This window comes from Salvelinus sp. IW2-2015, linkage group LG27 (genome assembly GCF_002910315.2).
Source record: "Salvelinus sp. IW2-2015 linkage group LG27, ASM291031v2, whole genome shotgun sequence".
NCBI classification, from domain to species: Eukaryota; Metazoa; Chordata; class Actinopteri; order Salmoniformes; family Salmonidae; genus Salvelinus; species Salvelinus sp. IW2-2015.
Window position 1 is genome coordinate 13,554,058 of NC_036867.1, and position 18,220 is coordinate 13,572,277.

At 45.5% G+C, this 18,220-nt stretch overlaps 1 protein-coding gene across 1 annotated transcript in view; it reads right to left on the bottom strand.

The window, feature by feature from the left end:
• tmx3b (thioredoxin related transmembrane protein 3b) overlaps positions 1-18,220 on the bottom strand; it is a 68,265-nt gene that overhangs the window by 33,496 nt on the left and 16,549 nt on the right. The window contains exon 9 of the mRNA XM_023972547.2: positions 17,993-18,059. Coding sequence (XP_023828315.1) covers positions 17,993-18,059 — 67 coding nt within the window. The remainder of the gene's footprint in view (positions 1-17,992; positions 18,060-18,220) is intronic.

Below are 18,220 nucleotides of genomic sequence, written 5' to 3' on the forward strand. Positions count from 1 at the left end.
TGGTAATGTCACGTTCCTGACCTGTTTTCTGTTAGTTTTGTATGTTTTGTTGGTCAGGACGTGAGTGTGGGTGGGCATTTCTATGTTTTGTGTTTTCTATGTGTAGGTCTATTGTAATCAGCCTTATTGGTTCTCAATCAGAGACAGGTGTTTGACGTTGTCTTCTGATTGAGAACCATATATAGGTTAGCTGTTCACACTGTTTGGTTTGTGGGTGGTTGTCTCCTGTGTCTGGTGTTGTTTGCACCTACAGGACTGTTTCGTTCGTTTGTCATTTTGTTTGTAGTAAGTACTTGTTCGTTCGTTCGTTCTGCGTGTTTCATGTCAGTTCATCGTTCTAGTCTGTCTACATTCGTTTTTGTATTTTTTGTAATCATTTCAAGTATAGTTCGTTTTGTTTCTTGTTTAATAAAATTCATTATGGCATTTCAACGCGCTGCACCTTGGTCGAATCACTACTCCTCCTCTTCGTATGAAGAGGAGGAGGAACGTCGTTACAGAACCACCCACCAATCCAGAACCAAGCAGCGTAATGTCGAGCAGAGGAACCAGGACTCGTGGACTTGGGAGGACGTTTTAAATGGAAAGGGTTGCTACACATGGGAGGAGATCCTGGCTGGAAGGGATCGCCTCCCATGGGAACACTGGAGGCACTGAGGAGAGCAGAGGCAACCGGAAGAAGGAACCGGCTTTATGAGGGACGCGTCTAGCACGGAAGCCCGAAAAGCCCGTGAGTACTACCCAAAAATTTCTTGGGGGGGGGGGGGGCTAAGAGGTTGTGGGCCAAGGGCAGGTAGGAGACCTGCGCCCACTTCTCAGGCTAACCGTGGAGAGCGGGAGTACGGGCAGACACCGTGTTACGCAGTAGAGCGCACGGTGTCTCCTGTACGTGTGCTAGCCGGTGCGGGTTATTCCACCTCCCCGCACTGGTAGGGCTAGATTGGGCATTGAGCCAGGTGTCATGAGGCCGGCTCAACCGCGTCTGGTCTCCAGTGCGTCTCCTCGGGCCGGCATACATGGCACCTGCCTTACGCATGGTTTCCCGGTTTGCCTACATAGCCCGGTGCGGGTTATTCCACCTCCCCGCACTGGTCGGGCGACCGGGAGCATTCAACCAGGTAAGGTTGGGCAGGCTCAATGCTCAAGAGAGCCAGTACGCCTGCACGGTCCGGTATTTCCGGCGCCACCTCCCCGCCCCAGTCCAGTACCAACAGTGCCTACACCACGCCACAGGCTTCCAGTGCGTTTCCAGAGCCCTGTTCCTCCTCCACGCACTCTCCCTGTAGTGCGTGTATCCAGTTCGGTGGCCTCCAGTTCCGCACCACGCACTAAGCCTCCTGTGCGTCTCAGAGCCCTGTACGCACTGTTCCTTCTCCCCGTACTCGTCCTGAGTGGCGTGCACTCAGCCCGGTGCCACCAGTGCCGGTACCACACACCAGGCCTATAGTGCGCTTCGAGAGTCAGTGTGCCCTGTCCCTGCTCCCCGCACTAGGCTTGAAGTGCGTGTCTCCAGTCCGGTGCCTCCAATTCCGGCACACGTACCAGGCCTACAGTGCGTCTCAGCCGGCCAGAGTCTGCCGTCTGCCCAACGGCGCCTGAACTGTCCGTCTGCCAAGCGCCGCGATGAACTGCCCGTCTGTATTGAGCCTTCAAAGCCCCGTCTGCCATGAGCCTACAGAGCCTTCCGCCAGACAGGAGCCGCTAGAGCCTTCCGCCAGACAGGAGCCGCTAGAGGCTTCGCCAGACAGGAGCCGCCAGACCTTCCGCCAGACAGGAGCAGCCAAAGCCTTCCGCCAGACAGGATCAGCCAGAGCCATCCGTCTCCGCAGCGCCATCTGAGCCAACGTCTCCGCAGCGCCATCTGAGCCATCCGTCTCCCCAGCGCATCTGAGCCATCCGTCTCCCCAGCGCCATCTGAGCCATCCGTCTCCCCAGCGCCATCTGAAGCCATCCGTCTCCCCAGCGCCATCTGAGCCATCCGTCTCCCCAGCCCATCTGAGCCATCCGTTCCCCAGCGCCACTCTGACATCCGTCTGTCCCGAGCCATTAGAGCCGCCGTCTGTCCCGAGCCGTCAGAGCCGATAGTCAGACGGGATCTGCCAGAGCCGCCAACCAGACGGGATCTGCCAGAGCCGCCAACCAGACGGGATCTGCCAGAGCCGCCAACCAGACGGGATCTGCCAGAGCCGCCAACCAGGACGCGGATCTGCCAAGCCGCCAACAGACGGGATCTGCAGAGCCGCCAACCAGACGGGATCTGCCAGAGCCGCCAAACCAGAACGACGGGAATCTGCCAGAGCGCCAACCAGACGGGATCTGCCAGAGCCGCCACCAGACGGGATCTGCCAGAGCCGCAACCAGGGGATCTGCCAGAGCCGCCAGTGAGCCATGAGCGTCCAGAGCCGTAGTGACATGACAGCAGAGCGTCAGCCTGCATGAGCGTCCAGGCCGTCAGCCTGCCATGAGCGTCCAGTGCCGTCAGCCTGCCATGAGCGTCCAGAGCCGTCAGCCTGCCATGGCGTCCAGAGCCGTCAGTGCCATGAGCGTCCAGAGCCGTTCAGCCTGCCATGAGCGTCCAGAGCCGTCAGCCTGCCATGAGCGTCCAGAGCCGTCAGCCTGCCATGAGCGTCCAGAGCCGTCAGCCTGCCATGAGCGTCCAGAGCCGTCAAGCCTGCATGAGCGTCCAGAGCCGTCAGCCTGCCATGAGCGTCCAGAGCCGTCAGCCTGCCATGAGCGTCCAGAGCCGTCAGCCTGCCATGAGCGTCCAGAGCCGTCAGTCAGCCATGAGCTGCCCCTCAGCCCGAAGCGGCTAGTAATCCAGAACTGCCCCTCAGTCCAGAGCTGTCTCTCTGTCCGGAGCTGCCCTTCAGTCCGGAGTTGCCCCTCATCTAGCTACCTCTCTATCCTGAGCTACCTCTCTATTCTGAGCTATTCTCTACTATTCCGACCTACTCTTTCCTGAGCTACCTTGTCCCGGAGCTGTCCCTTATCTTGGTGTTGCCCTCTATATTAGGTGGGTGGAATAATGGGGTGGTCATTGTAAAGGGGAGAAGTAAGCTGGATTGATTATGGTGGGGGTGGGACCTCGTCCAGAGCCTGAGCCACCACCGTGGTCAGATGCCCACCCAGACCCTCCCCTAGACTTTGTGCTGGTGCGCCCGGAGTTCGCACCTTGAGGGGGGGGTTATGTCACGTTCCTGACCTGTTTTTCTGTTAGTTTGTATGTTTTGTTGGTCAGGACGTGAGTGTGGGTGGGCATTTCTATGTTTTGTGTTTCTATGTGTAGGTCTATTGTTCAGCCTTATATGGTTCTCAATCAGAGACAGGTGTTTGACGTTGTCTTCTGATTGAGAACCATATATAGGTTAGCTGTTCACACTGTTGGTTTTGGGTGGTTGTCTCCTGTGGTCTGTGTTTGTTTGCACCATACAGGACTGTTTCGTTCGTTTGTCATTTTGTTTTGTAGTAAGTACTTTGTCGTTCGTTCGTTCTGCGTGTTCATGTCAGTTCATCGTTCTAGTCTGTCTACATTTCGTTTTGTTATTTTGTAATCATTTCAAGTATAGTTCGTTTTTGTTCTTGTTTTAATAAAATTCATTATGGCATTTCAACGCGCTGCACCTTGGTCGAATATCACTACTCCTCCTCTTCGTATCGAAAGCCAGGAGGACTCGTAACGAACGCCCAGTAGGTCAGGAACACTACTGCACTGTGCTCACAGAGAAGAACGATGGGACGAGTAGGTGGATCGTCGATTACAAGTAAGGTCGTGATTCAGGTCGATTAGGGACTAAGAAGCTAAAGCAATTTGCTTGCTCCAAGAAAATCTATTTTGTGCTAAATTATTATGGTGCTAGACGTGTAGCAGTTGCTTTGTGGAGAAAGAGACTGTGGTATGAGAGGAACAGTAACGAGAAGAGCAGTGGTGTTTTCTGAATAAAGAGACGTATCAGAGTGTTCATTTCTCCCTAAATTCTGACACCAGTCCAATAATATATGCAGTATTTATGGTCTGACTCACACGTTTTCGAAGTGTGGGCTGAGCGGTTAATGGTTGTGGGACGTGTCATCAAAGTTAACCAGGTGTGTTCTAGGTTTGTGCTATGCCAGTTTGGAGAAGTTCAGTCATTACATGCGCCATCTCGCTTCAGAGCCTCATGGAATGTAATTCTGAGAAGACCCTTGCCTATGAGTAAGAGCGACTATTGAGTACTAGTGAGATGTGAAGAGCAGTATGAGTAATGTGCAATGTGTGTAAAGCTTGAAGTTTAAGCCCTCGGTGGAGGCAACGGAATGTAGGCCATGTTATTCCCCATAACCGCTGAGATCACGACTTGCAGTTCAGTGTATGGCCTGTGATGTATTATTTGTAAAGTCTCGACACGACTGGAGCCATAGCTATATGTCCTTAAATTGGAAATCTTATCCGAATCTAATGTTTAAGTAGGACAGGTTGATGCTCCATAACACATTATACTATCGTCGTGAGCCATTCTCTAATGGCGCCATTCCATTTCAATTGCCATCCTCCCTTCACTAGCACGCCTCCACTAATGAATATTCTGGGAAGACCTTTTGCAAAATGATGCATAATCAGCCATTCTATGCAGTTAGTTCCCATTATACACTGAAATCAGTATCGAGTCAAATTCAATGTTTGTAACTTGAATAAGCGTCCGGGTGGGGGGCAGAACAGGATGCTAGGCACTGATTTTTCCCCACCGTGGTATCACGTTACTACTTGTGCGTGATATCTTGGCCTGGTATCGTATTGTTTGTAAATTTGGTATCAGTTGCAGTAGATGCTTCCTTGCCATATAGGGAAATAGGAATCATTACCGAAGTTCTGTCGTCCAAGAGCAGGTTATCTATCCAACACATTCATATAACCCATTCATTCATCGCACCTCACTGACGTACCCCACTGAAACATTTGCAAACTAATCTTGCCTTGAGCAGGGCTTCCAGGCTGTAATACCATAAACCGCACACATAACTGGCTATATAAGCATAAAACTGCTGAAATGTTCCATGAACAGCCAAGCGAGACATTGTTGATATGATCTCATTAACAGTATGCTATATATGAGCTCAGCTTTAACAAGGGAAAGGAAAAAAAGATGTCAAAAGGCTGGAGACAGAGAGACAGAGAGAAGAACAAACTAGTAACCCTACTGTCTAGCGTCTATTTCCGTCTTCATTATAACCATGTTCAAGTCTAGCATGCAGCCCATTATCTTTCACTGAACACAGACTTTATGTAAGATAAAAAACTCCATATCTAGAAGTCAAAGCACTTCTCCTGTACAGTATATACAGGCTGTAACATTATCAAAGTCGGGTAGAACTTTGTCTAACTTCCAAACGGAGCACTTAGGAGGTTAAAAATGGATGAACCCCTGTACTTTTTTGGTTGCCATGGCGCCTAATGGCAGCCTGTGTAGTTTACGTCCTGCTAATGTATTCCGTAATTATTTTGTTTATTTTTTTCATATTATGTGCATTGTTTTTAATATACATTAATATATATATTTTCTTATAGCTAATCAAGTATTGAACACCATATTTATTTTACCAACAAGGTTAGTTTGTTATTTTGTTATCAAACTCCTTTAATCAACTAGCCTAATTGTTCGATTCGAAAACCAGCCCAAATCTTCAAAGAGGCCTCATCTCATTCTTTCAGGCTGGAACAAAGACTCAAAACAGCAGCAACCATTATTCAACTACACAGAAGGGGTTAGGAAACGATTACTCAACTAAAGTATTGTGTGTGCACTCCCAGTGAGTGCAGTACAACATGCCCACCGGAGTTGGATGATAAAGGGACACTGGCCACGTCTCCTGCAGGCTGCTCTCAGGCAGTTGGAAACACCGCGGACCCACAAGGCAATCTGAAAACGCGGAGTGGATTTCAGAACCTCTTCAGACACTTTATGCAAACTCCTGTTCCATCTACGCTCCCTTGCCTATCAGAATGGAACTATTTTTGTCTAGTCTCTCACTAATAAAGCCCTCCTGCATCAAACCACATAGATAGACAAGGAGCTTGGACATGTGCCTAACTGAAACCTGGCATCAGCCTGGGGTCTACGTCAGCCCTAAATAAGCATGCCCACCTTCCCAGCACTGGCTTAGCCCATCATAGCCAAGTTGAACTCGAAAGGCCACCTGCCTGAACTGTGCTCTTTTGTATGTTCCGTTGTAAAATCCAAAACCACTCTACTCCACCTCAACCAACATTTGATCTAGGAGACTTCAATATCCACGTTGACTCCTCCTCATGTCACTACTGCTGAGTTTCTGAGTTTGACCTGAAGACTGTTGATGCCACCACGCACACCTGTGGGGACACTTGACCTGGTCATCACGACTCTGCCCAATCAACGACATGCCGGTCTATGACCTTTAGTGATGTCTGACCACAAGGTTGCGCACTGGACTTGACCATTCCTTCCCCCTTTAACCAAGTCCAAAGCACGGTTTTCCAGAACTGGAAAAACATCAACCCAGCCAGCTTGTCAGAGGACATATTGAACCGGTCTCCTCCAGCTTTTTCATCAGTGAATGAAATTGTGGAGTTTTACAACCAATGCCTGAGCAGTGTGCTTGACCATAAACATATTGGACATCGGCATTCGCTCGCTTAGCTCCCTGGTTTACTCCAGAACTGAGAAAAACGAAATCCACTGGTCGCATCATGGAACGGCATATCAGAAACTCAGACTTCATCGTCCACAATGGCCTTTCAAGAGCAACATAGGGCCTATTCCAAGGCCATGAAAAGAGGCGCGCGTCAATGTCTACTCCAACCTCATCAGTAAAAATCCTGGAAGAACTCACAGCACCGGTTCTCCGACCATAAACAATCTTTGAAAACCAGTCGCAGATGGAGACAACAGAAGAGCAGTGTACTTTTTCTTTAAACAAAGGTTTAGCAACATCAAATCTTTACATCTCCTGCTCTACGTCTCCTCCCGCCCTCGACCCTCCACGAAGCCACCTCAGCCCCTCTCTGTGTTTCTTGACCCAGGGAGGTATTAATGAAAACCTACTCCTGTACCTTGGATCTATTCCAAAAGCCCTGCTCAAACCATGCATCCCTGCACTGATACCAGATTGTTAACCACTCCCATCCAATCTGGCAGTGTCCACCTGCATTTAAGACCACTGTTAAAGAGGTCTTCTGAGAAAGCCCACCCTAGACCCAGAAGTGCTAACTAATTACAGGCCAATACCCAACTCCCCTTCTCTCCAAGTGTTGGGAAAGTGGTGTCTGTACAGCTCCAGGACCATGTCAATCAGAATACCTGTTTGGAGAAGTCCAGTCAGGTTTCCAGCAACACCACAGTATGAAACAGCCTACTCAGGGTCACCAACAACCTGCTGATGGCACTGATGCAGGCACTCCGCGGTCTCCTGATCTCCTGGACTTGAAGAGCAGTGGTTGACGCTGTCGACCACCCATCCTCTGGAATGCCTCCGGAAACCATCGGAATATCTGGACAGAGGTCGACCGATAATCGGAATGGCGATGGTAATTTGACGCCGATTTTGCAGATCTTTTTTTTCTTCTTTCTTCTTTTACACCTTTATTTAACTAGGCAAGTCAGTTAAGAACACTTCTTATTTTCAATGATGGCCTAGGAACGGTGGTTAACAGGGCAGAACGACAGATTTTTACCTTGTCAGCTCAGGGATTAAATCTTGCAACCTTACGGTTAAACTAGTCCAACGCTCTAACCACCTGCCTCACGAGGAGCCTGCCTGTTACGCGAATGCAGTAGAAGCCAAGGAAGTTGCTAGCTGAGCATTAACCATAAACGAATCAATCGCTTTCTTTAAAAATCAATACACAGAAGTTATATTTTTTTAACCTTGCATATTTAGCTAAAAAAAAATCCAGGTTAGCAGTTAATATTAAACCAGGTTGAAAATTGTGTCACTTTCTCTCTGCGTTCAAATTGCACGCAGAGGTCAGGGTATATGCAACAGTTTGGGCCGCCTGGTTCATTGAAAACTTTAAAATTTGCCAGAATTTTACGTTAATTATGACAATTAACATGGGGAAGGTTTGTGCAATGTAACAGGAAATTTGGGACTGATGGATGCCACCCGTTAGATAAAATACGGAACGGGTTCCGGTATTTCACTGTGAAAGAATAAGTTTTGTTTTCGAGATTGAAAGCATTTGATGTTTATTGGTTAATGCTAGCTAGCCAACTTACCTTGGACTTTTTTTTACTGCATTCGCGTAACAGGCAGGCTCCTCGTGAGGCAGGGTGGTTGTAGAGCGTGGACTGTTTAACCGTAAGTTGCAAGATTGAATCCCTGAGCTGACAAGGTAAAAACTTCGTTCTGCCCCTGTTAACCCACCAGTTCCTAGGCCATCCATTGAAAATAAGAATGATGTTCTTAACTGACTTGCCTAGTTAATAAAAAAGTAAAAAAAAGATCTGCAAAATCGGCGTCCAAAATTACATCGGCCATTTTCCGATTAATCGGTCGACCTCTAGTCCAGATATTCCGATGGTTTCCCGGAGGCAAGGAGGGAGTGGGGGGTTTCCGGATTCGACCATATTGACCTAAGTCTCGTATTTCTGTTGTTATATGTTATAAATTAAAGCTCCTATTTGATTTGATAGAGGCAGTCTGACTTGAGCGATGGTGGGCATCAGCAGGCTCGTAAGCATTCATTCAAACAGCACTTCGTGCGTCTTTGCCAGCAGCCTCGCTGTTTATGAATTCAAGCCTATCAACTCCGAGATTTAGGCTGTAGTAACCGATGTGAAATGGGCTAGCTAGTTAGCGGGTGCGCGCTATAGCGTTTCAAACGTCACCGCTCTGAGACTTGGAGTTAGTTGTTCCCCTTTGCTCTTGTCTGCAGGGTAACGCTGCTTCGAGAGTGCTGTTTGGATGTGTCCCATGGTTCGAGCCCAGGTAGGAGCGAGGAGAGGGATGGAAGCTATACTGTTTACACTGGCAATACTAAAGTGCCCTATAAAGAAACATCGCAATTAGTCAAAGGTATATGAAAATACCAAATGGATAGAGAGAATAGTCCTATAATTCCTATAATAACTACAACCTAAAAAGTGGTCTTACCTGGGAATATTGATGACTCATGTTAAAGGAACCACCAAGCTTTCATATGTTCTTCATGTTCTGGAGCAAGGAACTTAAACGTAGCTTTCTTACATGGCCCACATATTGCAACTTTTACTTTTTCTTTCCAACACTTGTTTTTGCCATTTATTTAACCAAAAATTGAACATGTTTCATTATTTATTTGAGGCTAAATTGATTTTATTGAATGATTATATTAAGTTAAAAATAAGTGTTCATTCAGTATTGTTTTGTAATTGTCATTATTTACAAATACATTTCAAAATCGGCCGATTAATCGGTATCGTTTTTCCCCCCCCTCCAATAATCGTATCGGCGTTGGGGAAAAAAATTCATGAATCGGTGCGAGGCAAATTTGATTGGCACAGGAAGAAAGGAAAAGGGTCTGCTTCAAAAGGTAGGATTCATTTAGGGCTAATGTAAGCCTAAACTATCTAGAAAAATCTATTTCTTTCTGATGCTCCTTAAATTCAGTTTGGTGCCTAACGTTTCAAAAGTTGGGAGCAGTGTGTTTGTGGGAGAAAGAGAGTGGTGTGTGTTTATGAGAGTGAGGAAGACAGAGAGACGAAGAGAGGGAGAGTGTGTGTGTGTGTGTGTTAACTGAAGAGTAAAGAAGGTTTCATGAGGTGTTTTCCCCTTACTGACACGCAGGTCCTTATGAATGTATATCACAGGAGGTTGGTTGAACCTTAATAGGGGAGGACGMGCTCCATCAAACACATGGTTTCTATGCGTTTGATGCCTTTCCATTTGCGCCGTTCCAGTCATTACTATGAGCCATCCTCCCTTCACCAGCCTCCACTAATGAATATTCTGGGAAGACCTTTGCAAATATGAGCAAATCAGCCATTCTATGCAGTATTCCATTATACACTGAACAGTATGAAGTCAAATTCAATGTGTTGTAACTTGAATAAGCGTCCGGGGTGGGGGGCAGAACAGGATGCTAGGCCACTGATTTTTTCCCCACCGTGGTATCACGTTACTACTTGGTGTCGTGATACTTGGCCTGGTATCGTATTGTTTGTAAAATMTTGGTATCAGTGTYCAGTAGATGCTTCCTTGCCATAMAGGGAAATAGGAATCATTACCGAAGTTCTGTCGTCCTTAAGAGCAGGTTATCTATCCAACACATTCATCTAAACCCATTCATTCATCGCACCTCACTGACGTACTCCCACTGAAACATTTGCAAACTAATCTTGCCTTGARGCAGGGCTTCCAGGCTGTAATACCATAAACCGCACCACATAACTGGCTATATAAGCATAAAACTGCTGAAATGTTCCATGAACAGCCAAGCGAGACATTGTTGATATGATCTCATTAACAGTATGCTATATATGAGCTCAGCTTTAACAAGGGGAAAGGAAAAAAAGATGTCAAAAGGCTGGAGACAGAGAGACAGAGAGAAGAACAAACTAGTAACCCTACTGTCTAGCGTCTATTTCCGTCTTCATTATAACCATGTTCAAGTCTAGCATGCAGCCCATTATCTTTCACTGAACACAGACTTTATGTAAGATTAAAAACTCCATATCTAGAAGTCAAAGCACTTCTCCTGTACAGTATATACAGGCTGTAACATTATCAAAGTCGGGTAGAACTTTGTCTAACTTCCAAATCGGAGCACTTAGGAGGTTAAAAATGGATGAACCCCTGTACTTTTTGGTTGCCATGGCGCCTAATGGCAGCCTGTGTAGTTTACTCCTGCTAATGTATCCGTAATTATTTGTTTTATTTGTTCATATTATGTGCATTGTTTTTAATATACAGTATATATATATATATATATTTTTTATAGCTAATCAAGTATTGAACACATATTTATTTTTACCAACAAGGTTAAGTTAGTTATTTTTTATCAACTCCTTTAATCAACTAGCTAATTGTTCGGATTCGAAAACCAGCCCAAATCTTCAAAGAGCCTCATCTCATTTTCTTTCAGGCTGGAACAAAGACTCAGAAACAGCAGCAACCATTATTCACTACACAGAAGGGGTTAGGAAACGATTACTCAAACTAAAGTATTGTGTGTGCACTCCCAGTGAGTGCAGTACAACATGCCCACCGGAGTTGGATGATAAAGGACACTGGCCACGTCTCTGCAGGCTGCTCCTCAGGCAGTTGGAAACACCGCGAGACCCACAAGGCAAATCTGAAAACGCGGAGTGGATTTCAGWACCTCTTCAGACACTTCATGCAACTCCTGTTCCATCTACAGCTCCCTTGCCTATCAGAATGGAACTATTTATTGTCTAGTCTCTCACTAATAAATCCCTCCTGCTGCACAACCACATAGTAGACAAGGAGCTTGACATGTGCCTAACTGAAACCTGGCATCAGCCTGGGGTCTACTCAGRCCTAAATAAGGCATGCCCACCTTCCTCAGCACTGGCTTAGCCATCATAGCCAAGTTGAACTCGAAAGGTCCCACCTGCCTGAACTGTGCTCTTTTGTATGTCTCGTTGTAAAATCCAAAACACTCTACTCCACCTCAACCAACATTGTGATTCTAGGAGACTTCAATATCCACGTTGACTCTCCCTCATGTCACTACTGCTGAGTTTCTGAGTTGACCTGAAGCTACTTGTTGATGCCACCACGCACACCTGTGGGGACACTTGACCTGGTCATCACTGACTCTGCCCCAATCAACGACATGCCGGTCTATGACCTTAGTGTGTCTGACCACAAGGTTGTCGCACTGGACTTGACATTCCTTCCCCCTTTAACCAAGTCCAAGCACGTGTTTCCAGAACTGGAAAAACATCAACCCAGCCAGCTTGTCAGAGGACATATTGAACCGGTCTCCTCCAGCTTTTTCATCAGTGAATGAAATTGTGGAGTTTTACAACCAATGCCTGAGCAGTGTGCTTGACCATAAACATATTGGACATCGCATTCGCTCGCTTAGCTCCCTGGTTTACTCCAGAACTGAGAAAAACGAAATCCACTGGTCGCATCATGGAACGGCATCTCAGAAACTCAGACTTCATCGTCCACAAATGGGCCTTTCAAGAGCAACATAGGGCCTATTCCAAGGCCATGAAAGAGGCGCGGTCAATGTTCTACTCCAACCTCATCAGTAAAAATCCTGGAAACTCACAGCACCGGTTCTCCACCATAAACAATCTTTTGAAAACCCAGTCGCAGATGGAGACAACAGAAGAGCAGTGTACTTTTTTTTTTAAACAAAGGTTAGCAACATCAAATCTTTCATCTCCTGCTCTACGTCTCCTCCCYCCCTCGACCCTCCACGAACGCCACCTCAGCCCCTCTCCTGTTTCCTTGACCCAGGGAGGTATTAATGAAAACCTACTCCTGTACCTTGGATCCTATTCCAAAAGCCCTGCTCAAACCATGCATCCCTGCACTGATAACCCAGATTGTTAACCACTCCCTCCAATCTGGCAGTGTCCCACCTGCATTTAAGACCACTGTTATAAGAGGTCTTCGATAAAGCACCTACCGAAGAACACTGAAGAGCAGTGTTGACGCTGTCGACCACCCATCCTCCTGGAATGTCCGGGACACCATCGGAATTCTGGACTAGAGGTCGACCGATTAATCGGAATGGCCGATGGTAATTTTAGACGCCGATTTTGCAGATCTTTTGTTTCCTTCTTTTTTTTTATACCTTTATTTAACTAGGCAAGTCAGTTAAGAACACATTCTTATTTACAATGATGGCCTAGGAACGGTGGGTTAACAGGGGCAGAACGACAGATTTTACCATGTCAGCTCAGGGATTCAATCTTGCAACCACGGTTAAACTAGTCCAACGCTCTAACCACCTGCCTCACGAGGACCTGCCTGTTACGCAAATGCAGTAAGAAGCCAAGGTAAGTTGCTAGCTAGCATTAAACTTATCTTATAAAAAACAATCAATCATCATATCATAATCACTAGTTATAAACAACATGGTTGATATATTACTAGTTTATCTAGTGTCCTGCGTTGCATATAATCGATGCAGTCGCATTCGCGAAAAATGGACAGTCGTTGCTCAAGTGTACTAACAATACAACTCAATCGCTTCGTTAAAATACTACACAGAAAGTATATATTTTTAACCTGCATAATTAGCTAAAAAATATCCGGTACGACAATATAACCAGTGAAATGGTGTCACTTCTCTTGCGTTCAGTTTGCAACGCAAGTCGGTATATGCAAGTGGCCGCCTGGTTCATTGCGAAATTAATGCCAGATTCTACGTAATTATACAAAATTGAAGGTTTGCTATGTAAAGGAAATATTAAGACTGATGGATGCACCTTAATAAAATATCTGAAACGGTCCGTATTTCACTCGAAAGAATAAATTTTTGTTTTCGAGATGATAGTCCGGATTCGACCATATGACCTAAGGCTCGTATTTCTGTGTGTTATTTGTTATAATTAAGTCTATGATTTGATAGAGCAGTCTGACTGAGCGATGTGTGGCATCAGCAGGCTCGTAACCATTCATTCAAAAGCACTTTCGTGCGTTTTGCAGAGCATCTGCTGTTTATGAATTCAAGCCTATCAACTCCCGAGATTAGGCTGGTGTAACCGATGTGAAATGCTAGCAGTTAGCGGGGTGCGGCTAATAGCGTTTCAAACGTCACTCGCTCTGAGACTTGGAGTAGTTGTTCCCTTTGCTCTGTCTGCATGGGTAACGCTGCTTCGAGAGTGGCTGTTGTCGATGTGTTCCTGGTTCGAGCCCAGGTAGGGCGCGAGGAGAGGGATGGAAGCTATACTGTTACATTGGCAATACTAAGTGCCTATAAGAACATCCAATAGTCAAAGGTATATGAATACAAATGGTATAGAGAGAAATAGTCCTATAATCCCTATAATAACTACAACCTAAAAGTTCTTACCTGGGAATATGAATGACATGTTAAAAGGAACCACCAGCTTTCATATGTTCTCATGTTCTGAGCAAGGAACTTAAACATTATCTTTCTTCCAGTGTCCTGGCTAAATTCCCATCTGGCCTCAACCATTACGGTCACTAAAAGTCCCAGTTTACAATTGGCTCATTCATCCCCTCCTCTCCTGTAACTATTCCCCAGGTCGTTGCTGCAAATGAGAACGTGTTCTCAGTCAACTTACGGGAAAATAAGGTAAAATAAAAAAATAAAAAATAAAAACATGGCACTATGCACTTTTACTTTTCTTCTCCACACTTTGTTTTTGCATTATTTAAACAAATTGACATGTTCATTTTATTTGAGGCTAAATTGATTTATGAGTATTATATTAAGTTAAAATAAGTGTTCATTCAGTATTGTTGTAATTGTCATTATTACAAATACATTTCAAAAATCGGCCGATTAATCGGTATCGTTTTTCCCCCCCTCCAATAATCGGTATCGGCGTTGAAAAATCATAATCGGTCGACCTCTAATCTGGACCACCAGCTCTGAGCTAGTTCCACTCCTACCACTCATACTTGCGTAAAAGTAAAGATAAGTCACCCAGTAAAATACTACTTGAGTAAAAGTATTTAGTTTGAAATATACTTAAGTATCAAAAGTAAATGTAATTGCTAAAATATACTTAAGTAACAAAAGTAAAAGTATAAATCATTTCAAATTCCTTATATTAAGCAAACCAGATGGCAAGATTTTCTTGTTTTTAGAATTTACGGATAGCCACGGTCACACTCCAACACTCAAGACAATTTACAACAAAGAATTTGTGTTTAGTGAGTTCGCCAGATCAGAGGACGTAGGGATGAACTGGGATGTTCTCTTGATAAGTACGTGAATGGGACCATTTTCTTGTCCTGCTAAGCATTCAAAATGTAACAAGTAATTTTGGGTGTCAGGGAAAATGTATGAAGTAAAAAGTACATAARTTTCTTTAGGAATGTAGTGGAGTAAAAGTAAAAATGGTTAAAAAAAGTAAAGTACAGATAACAAAAAAAACGATTTAAGTAGTACTTTAAATTATTTTTACTTAAAGTTATTTATACCACTGCCCAGCTGTCAGTAAAAACTGCCAAGTCCCTATGATGCATGTGCCGCCTGAACACCTGCCTTGAGGAGATAAAGGCATGGATGAAGCAACTGAACAGCAGCAAAACCGAGGCCTTAATCGTTGGCAACCCCTACCAGGTAACTCACCAATAACACACCTCCAATCTGTGTGTAAAGCTTGATTCCTCACTGACCTTTGACAACCACATCAAACAACTGTGTAAAGCGTAATTCTATCACCTCAAGAACATTMCCAAACTCCATCCCACCCACACTCTCAAAACCCTCCTGCTGACTGTCCAGTCTATTTGTGGCAATGCCCCTCCTTATCTCAAAAAACTGCTCTCCCCCCAATAACCCCACCCTCGTGATAGCCTGCTCCTCCAAGCCCCCAGGACCAAGCTCTGCTCCTTGGGGGACCTTTCTATTTAGGAAGGCTTTGTCGATAGCTGTGCTCCTTGGTGTCCTTGTAGCGTCAGCTGTGTTCTTTGTGTCAGTTGCCATGTCTAGTGTCAATTTTTTTTTTTTTTTTTTTTAAATCAGATTATTCTGTAAAATGGAAATTATTATTATTACTTATATTCCGTGGGAGCGTTCATGCTCCAAAATGGACTGCTAGGTTGTTTGTTCTGTGCAGCAAGCCGATCAGAGCTTGATGGCATTATGTCAAAMAGTGTTTACACAAAGTGGGGCTGCCGTATTTGGACAACACTAAAACTGCGGTGTAGGAATACTGAAGGGGTGTTCTGTGTAGACATTTTCAAATTCTGGCAATGAGTGTACAAACAGGAATTAACACAAAACACTATACATGTACAAATAGACACTGGAATTATCACAAAAGCAAGCCAATATACGTGTCCAAGCTAAACCCCACAGCTATTCATAACACAACTAGAAGCTACAGTAAATGGTGACGTACTAGTCTCATATTTGAATGAGCTGATTGCACGTAGTTGTAAATGTCACTATGTTCAATGCAAATTCTGACCGTCTGGCGATGATAGTAACTTGCATATGTGYTGGAGGGGAGATATCGTGTGTARGTACCCTATTCCCTTTATAGTGCACTAGTTTTGACCAGAACCCTATGAACTACATAGATAATAGCGTGCCATTTGGAAAGTAGCCCAACACATGCAGTAAAAATGTGTCATAGAGCACTAGAGAGAATGTGAACATAATTTCAGTGGCTGCTCTGCTACATTAGAGGAACTCGCCTATTAGGCACAGAGCACAGCCCAGYGCAGAGCACCAATGGCAGGACTCCCAAACTAGGGACCATGCTGAGGAGGATTCAGGTAAAATATGCATCACACTGACTAAATACAAGGTATTATTGGAAAGGCTTTAAGGTCATTATACCGACTAGAGCATTTCACTTAGAYGCACTATGAGATGTGTTTACCAATCAAAATTAGATTTTACCATTCCAATTTTACTTTTGGATTATGTACTACTGTTGTTCTTGAAGTAACAGCCTTCAAAATCCTTTTCATTGTGCAGAGCCTGTGTTCTTGCAGTAACGCTCTCAGTATCAGAGTAACGGTTCCCCACCGGAGACCAGTATACAATTCTACTGTTCTCCCACTTGCCTGTCTACCCCCTCTGTTTCCAAATGTCTAAAGATGAAGTGTAGAATGTAAAATATATATATTTTTTAAACTTAAGTAATAAAAATATGTTATCTATCCCAGAACCACTTATGTTTTCCAGTGGAGTGAGATAACCAAGCTGCATGTTCAGAAAAAAGCCAATCCTCTGTCATATCTTGTTGCTCCGGCTCTGATTTCCCTAGCTTATCTCCGGCAGTAACCATGGCGATGCAAGCCATACAGAACATCCTCGTTATCAGGGTCCTAGAGGACTCGCTGGAGTGTGGTATTTTCGTGGTGACCGTCCGCTGTGGAGACCGCCTCCTGCTGGACTTCTGGTGGCGGAAGCCCCCATTTTGGAACAGCCAGGTGGAACAGACAGACATCCAGTGCCAGGCTGGACCAGAGCCAAACCAGGGGYTGGATTTTGTTCTGCGGGCCCTTCACAGAGCGCCTAACCTCCCCAACATACACTACTGGGGCCCCTTTGTTGTCGGCCTGTGCCTGGACGCGCTGCCCTTCCGTTTTCACCTCCCACCCGAAGCGCTCGGCGGCGGTATACAGGAAGTGATGCAAGAATGTGGCGAGCTGGTGCTCATACGCTGAGGGGGCTCGGAACTGTATTGGTGGCTATAGCATATCATTCTTTCCGACCTGACTTTACTGGGCAGCTGACTCAGACATGGCCGAGTCAGTCAGTCAGTCAGTCAGTCCCAGATGAAAGCCCAGCCTACCCTGGTTCCTCTGGACTGCACTGTGGTCTCCCACCATCCCACGCCCACTCAGTTATATCCACCATCCACCCATCCATCCCTCCCTCCTTCCCTGTTCCTTTGCCTGTTCTGTGTCTGCCCAGAGACAGCCACCACCACGACATCACTGGCCTGACCACAAAGGCGATAGTGGGAAGAGCCGAACCGCTTTATAACGGAGGAGTCACCACTTCAAAAGGCAGTGTGGTGAAGCCGGATGAAAGATGAAAGAACAGACACTCTGGTATAAGACTGGAGAAACAAAGCCTGAGCAAACAAGGCTAGTAGAGGGAGAGGAGAGGAGGAGGAAAGGGGGGAACAAAGGAGAAAATGGCACCCTTGCCTTGCCCAAATTAGACTGACCTCCTTTCTAGGGAAAAGCTGGTCCTCAAAGGCCGATATCACACATAGTTACTCCAAGAGAACATTTTATGACAAGCCATAGGCAGTTAAAACAGAAAATAAAACATTCTATTTGGAAAGCACAAACAAAATACTACTCAAGCGTATCACCCACCACCCCAGCCCTGTAGCCCCGACCAGATACTTACCATCATAGGTAAAGTAGGCCCCGTCCTTGAAGACTACGACCGATGGAAGCTCTGGCAAAGTCACTGACTGGATGGTGAAAACACATAAAATACATAATTCAAAGCGAATTCCATAAATCATCCCTTACTTTCTTAATTTATGGGCACCTGAACCATACGAGACAGCAGTCCTATTGGCGGCAAGCCATCCTAGCAAACTATGAACCTCATGCCAGATAAACCTGCAAA